The sequence below is a fragment of the Triplophysa rosa genome, linkage group LG6, assembly GCF_024868665.1.
Source record: "Triplophysa rosa linkage group LG6, Trosa_1v2, whole genome shotgun sequence".
Lineage (NCBI taxonomy): Eukaryota > Metazoa > Chordata > Actinopteri > Cypriniformes > Nemacheilidae > Triplophysa > Triplophysa rosa.
The window spans coordinates 20505129-20511849 of NC_079895.1; the positions used below are offsets into that span (position 1 = coordinate 20505129).

At 53.5% G+C, this 6721-nt stretch overlaps 1 protein-coding gene across 1 annotated transcript; it reads right to left on the reverse strand.

Annotated features, from left to right (window-relative positions):
* Positions 1 to 3865: 3865 nt before the first annotated feature.
* On the reverse strand, positions 3866 to 6021 carry LOC130555532 (uncharacterized). The gene is made up of 3 exons (XM_057335825.1): positions 5580 to 6021; positions 4805 to 5225; positions 3866 to 4229 (listed from the first exon to the last, which is right to left on the reverse strand). Exons 1-3 carry the CDS (start codon positions 6019 to 6021, stop codon positions 3866 to 3868), a joined length of 1227 nt encoding a protein of 408 aa, XP_057191808.1.
* Between the last annotated feature and the right edge of the window lie 700 nt (positions 6022 to 6721).

Genomic DNA, 6721 nt, shown 5'->3' on the forward strand with positions numbered 1-6721 from the left:
GGTTCGGCCAGGCACAGGTGGTCCTGTTGCCTCCTCGGACTCCACCCATTGTCCGCTTTGGTTGTCCCTGTCCGAGGCAACCCTTGGCACAGATGCCCTTGCGCACAGCTGGCCGCGGGACAAGCGGAAGTACGCTTCCCCCCAGTGAGCCTCAGTGCACAGGTCCTGTGCAAGGCCAGGGAAGAGGAGCATCAAGTGGTACTAGTTACGCCCCTTTTGGCCTAACCAGGACTTGGTTCTCGGAGATATGGCTCTGACAACATGTCCCCCGTGGCCGCTCCCCCTGGCGAACTGCTTCCCCAGGGGAAGGGGCACGTTACGGCATCCCATGCAAAACTTGGTCTCCATGTCTGGACGGGACGAGGAGATCCTGAGTGACCCACCCCCGGTCTGGTTGGGACGTCACTCAGGCTAGGGCTTCGGCCACTGGGCAGCTATACGCCCATAGGTGGCGCCTCTTCTCGTCCTGGTGCTCTTCTCGGCGAGAAGACCCGCGGAGTTGCTCGGTCGGGTACGAGCTGTCCCTTCCTCAAGAGAGACTGGGGAGTAACCTCTCCCCCTCCACACTGTGAATGTATTTAGCCGCTACGGCCGCTCATCATGACGCAAGTGCTGGGTAGCCTCTGGGACAGCACGACCTGGTCATTAGGTTCCTAAAGGGTGCGAGATGGTGACCACCTTATCCGCGCTCCGTACCCTCTTGCGACCTAGGTGGCGGGCCTCAAGAGGCCCCGCCCCCTTCGAGCCTCTCGGGGTTGCCGCTCTTTCTCAGTCTTGATAAAGACGGCTTTCTGCATGGCGTTCACTTCCAAGAGGGTAGGGGATCTGCAAGCACCCTCCGTGTCCACAGATTGCCTAGAACTCGGGGCCGGGATTCTCACGTTATCTTGAGACCCCGCCCCGGCTACGTGCCCAAAGTTCCCTCCACTCTTTCGAGAGACCAGGTGGTGAACTTGCAGGCGCTCCCCACCAGGGAGGAAGACCCAACCTTTCCGTGTTGTGTCCAGTACGCGCACTGCGCCTCTACTTGGACCGCACGCAGAGCCCAGAAGCTCTGAGCAGCTCTTTGTCTGTTTCGGAGGTCAGCAGAAGGGAGGGCTGTCTCCAAACAGAGGCTGGCGCACTGGATCGTGGATGCCCTCGTTAGGGCATACCGATCTCATTTTGCCCTGCCCGTTGGGAGTGAGGCACACCCCTCATGGGCACTGGCTCAGGGCGCCTTTCTGGCAGACATCTGCAGAGCTGCGGGTTGGGCTATGCCCAACAACTCCGTGAGGATCTAATACCTACGCGCGGAACCGGTGTCAGCCCGCATCCTGGCAAGGTGTGGGACCGGCAGCTGGTAGGGCGTACGCCTGCGAAAGCCCTTCCCCCTTCCTTAGGGGGATCAGCGGCTATTACGCCTCCCCTCTTTCCCCCACTTGGTAAAGAACAGGCATTCCATCCATCACTAAGCACCTTTCCAGGGGACAGGCTAGGCAGAGCAGCCCTGCCCCCTTAGGCCGGGGAACAGTTGAGTTATCTCCCAGATGGCTCTAACCGGACCTAGTGCTCCAGACGTAGTAACCCCCCCCCTCCATGGGCTGTTCCGTCTGATGCATCCTCATGAATGGGTCCCACCTTGGCAACCCATGACCTCCCCAGGTGGACTCCCACCTTGCGGTTAACTCCTGCAATCCACACATTCTTCCCATGAGTTCTCCCCTGATGGTGAGACCATGTGGTGTCTCCACTAATTCCTCCCTACGGTAGATAGTGGCCTCTGCAGCGTTTTTCCCCCAGGGGGAATAATGCTTACCCAGTGGCCCGTACGGTGCTGGGCAGCTTCTCGCCATTTAGAGAACTAGGCCTCCGCCCGTGACGGCCGGTGACAGGGGCTTCCCAACTTTGTGTAAAGCTCTGGGTCCCCCTTCCTCTCCACTGGAGGGTCATAATTTCGCGTTAGCGTGTTCGTCTGACTCGCCCAGACCAGTCAACGTCGCTCCGCAGAGATTGTGACGCGGCTCAGTGCTGTGGCGTTTTCCATAGGAACCCCATTCTGTCGGTTCGACACAACGCAGAGAGACCGACAGAAAGGGAACGTCTTGGTTACGGATGTAACCTCGGTTCCCTGATGGAGGGAACGAGACATTGTGTCCCTCATGCCACAACTCTGGCCGCCCACCCCAGCGGTCGGGGGAGGATGCTTTAGGCTCCTCAGACCAAAGGTGAATGAATGAGCACGCCGGCTTCCCTCTTATACCCGGACATCCGGGGAGGAGCCCGGCATGCAAATTTCATTCGCCAATTTTCATTGGCCTTTTCTAGAGAAGTCGGAAGCGATTGGTTCTCAAGGACGAACCCCATCTGTCGGTTCGACACAACGCAGAGAGACCGACAGAAAGGGAACGTCTTGGTTACGGATGTAACCTCGGTTCCCTGATGGAGGGAACGAGACATTGTGTCCCTCATGCCACAACTCTGGCCGCCCACCCCAGCGGTCGGGGGAGGATGCTTTAGGCTCCTCAGACCAAAGGTGAATGAATGAGCACGCCGGCTTCCCTCTTATACCCGGACATCCGGGGAGGAGCCCGGCATGCAAATTTCATTCGCCAATTTTCATTGGCCTTTTCTAAATATACTGTGGCTAGTGGTTTTCCAAAAACTTTAGAATTTTAAAGTTTTAATTAATATTGCATATAGGAATTTATAGTCTGTTATATTTGACCTGTGCTTCTCTCTCCTTTATCTAAAATGTGTGCTCTCACTGTGCGTGAGTGCGCGTCCATGTGTGTGTGTGTCTATGTCTATGTGTGTTAGTACGTGTGCATATTGTGTGTGTGGAGTGTTTTGTATGTGGGTATGTCTGTCTTCTGTGTTTTCACCTTTTTCTTATTTTTACAGGTACAACTACAATTGTTTTGCTTATAGTCAATATGTCTCATGTACAGCTGCTTTGTAACAATGAAAATTGTAAAAAGTGCTATATAAATAAAGTTGAGTTGAGTTGAGACTGAAACTGGTCTCGAAGCAGCGCCTGTCCGGAATGGGAGACGAGCGCTTTTACAAGGAAGCTAAGCGTCTGTCACTACAGCAACTCTTGTACAGCAAGTCAGGGAGTCTGGTTTACTTGCACAGCTCTGTCTCGCTGGTCTCTGTTACACTAGCCACCCAGCATTTTCACTGTCAACTATTTTGTTTTTTGGGAAATGAGCTGATTACATCATTAGCTAGCGATGTTGCGTCTGTCGCCTGATTGATAAATGTTAAGCTCCTTTACATGATCAAAACGGCTAAAATCTACCAAAGAGGACGAAGGTGCAGCTCAGTACTGATATAGGGTCTTCCTATAGAATAGTGCAACTGATTAATTGATGCCTAACTTGTCATTTGGAGGTTGCAAGCAAAACTGACTGGTCAAAAATCTGAGGGGGCATTTTTGCATTCTCTTTGAATGGGCATGACGCCCATAAAATAAAAAGAGAAATTTTATTATTAAATGAATTTGCTGATACATCCCTAGTGATCTTCTGCAAGAAAAATGGACCTGACATGTCTAAGATTAAATTCCATAATTAGACCAAGCTAGATCTAATAATAATTTTTGTCCTGGGGGAATATGAAGTAATGCAGACATTGAGGGGTATACAGAGAGGTGGCATAAATGCAATGCAATGCAAACCCTTTGTTGCAATATGAAAACACTGTGATTATTAATGCTATATTGGATTTAAGTTGAACTTGATTGAACAGGTAGTCATAATAACATGTATTGTAATGGAGTTCAACTAGTTGTTGTTTAGATTCTTCAAGATTTTTAATGAATTAGTTTTGCTGACGACTTAAGACTAACTTTATATCCATTGGATACTTGCATTCTCTCAAATTATCTTAAAAGACCCATTGTATGAACGTCAAATCTTTTCTTTGTTGTCATGACAGAACCACGGGAGACCCAAGTGCGGGCGGAAAAAACAGAGTCTTTATTTACACTGACGAAGACAGGGAGAAATGTAACAACAAAACAGGTTGCAAGCGTTTCCCTCCGGAGGAGCCAAAAGTCAGCGAGGAGAGTCGAGGATAGGCTGCCGGTGCTGAGAGTTGGGCGGTAGCGCCTGGTGACCTCACTCGACTCGGAGTCCGCGTAGACCGAGAGGGGAAAAGTTGCGCCTGAAGGAGTAGCTGGAGAGTCCACCCACGGGAAGACCTCTCGTTGAGATGACCACTGACCGGAGCGCCGATGCAAGCTGCTGAAGGGAACAGAGCAGAAGACAGAGCGAGGAGAGCAAGGAAGGTAAGTGCTTTTAAACTGAGACAAGACAAGACTTGGCTAAGGTAGGTAAACTTGACAAGAGGTTTTTAGTTTAAGGCTTCTACAGGCAAGCCGCAGCTATACCTGGGGCAGTCTGAGCTGAAATACATACAACGAACAGACACCGGACAAGAAACACTGAGGGAGTTATAAAGAGAACGTAACGAGGAGATCATAACCAGGTGTGGGGTAATTAAGGAAACGATAATGTCAGCCGAAAGCTCGATGACAGCCACGTGCTCGACGTAATTAAGGAAACGATAATGTCTAATGAGTGAAGCGCCAACAGGCGTGTGAACACAGAGTGGAAAAACACCAGTGCAGGAGAAGTCATACAGACAACACGAGGGTGGGGCGAATGACGCAGACACAAGCACGAGGTCAGCCGAAAGCTCGGTGACAGCCACGTGCTTGACAAAATCAAAACAATCCCTGTGCCAGATGATGTCCCGACCAGACCGTAACAGTACCCTCCCCCCACCAGCGTCCCTAGGCACTTAAGGGGGGGCTCACCTCATCTCCGGTGGAAGTCCACGATCAGCGACCGGTCCAGCACATCCCGCGAGGGAATCCACGACCTTTCTTCTGCGCCATAGCCCTCCCAGTCCACCAAATACTGAACGCCCCGGCCGCGACGGCGGATGTCCAGGAGTCTTCTTACCGTATAGACCTGGACACCGTCCACCAGCCGCGGGGGGGGGAGGGGTGGCCCGAGAACTGGCTGGGTTGAGAGGGGAGGTGACTGCCGGCTTGACCCTGGATACATGGATTACAGGGTGGACTCGACCAAGGTTGGGGGGAAGCTTGAGACGTACGGCCACTGGGTTAACCACCTTGGTGATCCGGAATGGCCCAATGAACCTGGGTGCCAGCTTACGAGAAGGCACCCGGAGAGGCAGGTCCTTGGTGGAGAGCCATACCCGTTGACCACACACTTAGGTGGGAGGAGAGATCCGGTGGCGGTCTGCCGCTGCCTTGGTTCTCAGCGTGGTTCTGGCCAAAACCTCTCTGGCCTTCGTCCAGATCCGGTGGCATCGTCGGACAAAGGCCAGAGCTGAGGGAACCACAGCGTCGAGTTCCTTGGAAGGAAACAGAGGAGGTTGGTATCCGAGAGAACACTCAAACGGGGACATACCTGTGGCTGAGACGGGGAGGGAGTTGTGAGCGTATTCCACCCAAGAGAGCTGTTGGCTCCAGGAACCGGGATTACTAGATGTCAGACAGCGGAGCCTTCGTCCCAGCTCCTGGTTGGCTCGCTCGCATTGCCCATTGGTCTGAGGGTGATAACCTGACGACAGACTCGCTGAGGCCCAGATCTGACGACAGAATTCTTTCCAAAACCGAGAGATGAACTGAGGACCCCTATCGGACACGACGTCAACCGGAAGGCCATGTAGGCGGAAGCCATGGTCCACCATCAGTTGAGACATCTCTCGGGTGGACGGAAGCTTGGGAAGAGGGATGAAATGGGCCGCATTGGAGAGCGGTCCACCACTGTGAGAATTACAGTGTGTCCGCTCGACAGGGGAAGACCAGTCACAAAATCCAGGGCGATGTGAGACCAAGGCCGGGAGGGGGTGGGAAGGGGATGGAGCAGACCTGCGGGAGGGTGGCGGGCGGTCTTGTTTTGCGCACAGACAGGGCAAGCCAACACAAACTGTCTGACATCGTTGGAGACCAATGGCCACCAAAACCGCTGATTCACGGAAGCCAGGGTTCCCTTGATTCATGAATGGCCGACCAACCTGGACGAATGACACCACTGGAGGACCTCCGGACGCAGCAAAACGGGAACAAAAAGATGACCCGCCAGACACTTTCCTGGCATTTGCACCCTGCGACCGGTCACCTCTACCCGCCTCTTGATCTCCCAGACCAGGGATCCGATGACCCTCCCCTCGGGGAGGATAGGATCGAAAGATCTCACCCGGTCCGAGTCCTCGAACAGGTGGGAGAGGGCGTCTGGCTTAATATTAGACCCAGGCCGGTATGACAGGGTGAAATTTAACCGGCCAAAGAACAGTGCCCAGCGGGCCTGCCGTGCGTTCAACCGCTTGGCTGAACGGACATACTCGAGGTTCTTGTGGTCCGTCCAGACCAAGAAGGGCTGCGTCGTTCCTTCCAGCCAATGGCGCCATTCCCCCAATGCCAGACGTACCACCAGCAGCTCTCTGTTACCGATATCATAGTTCCGTTCAGCAGGGCTGTGGCGATGGGAGAAGAAGGCGCAGGGATGCACCTTCCCATCATGCTCGGCACGCTGGGACAAGACTGCTCCTACTCCGACATCGGACGCCTCGACCTCGACAATAAACTGCCGATTGGGATCTGGAAGACAGAGCACAGGTGCAGAGACAAATCGGGACTTAAGTTTATCAAAGGCTACCTGTGCAAGGGAGTTCCAGGAGAACGGGCTCTTGGTGGCGGTCA

Excerpts from the sequence above, each read along its gene's own strand:
- LOC130555532 (XM_057335825.1), bottom strand. The coding sequence starts at position 6,021 with ATGAATCAAGGGAACCCTGGCTTCCGTGAATCAGCGGTTTTGGTGGCC. Across the intron at positions 5,226-5,579 it reads CTCAGCGAGTCTGTCGTCAG|TGTGTGGTCAACGGGTATGG; the intron begins GTTATCACCCTC and ends CTCCCACCTAAG. Across the intron at positions 4,230-4,804 it reads GGACTTCCACCGGAGATGAG|CAGCTTGCATCGGCGCTCCG; the intron begins GTGAGCCCCCCC and ends TGTTCCCTTCAG.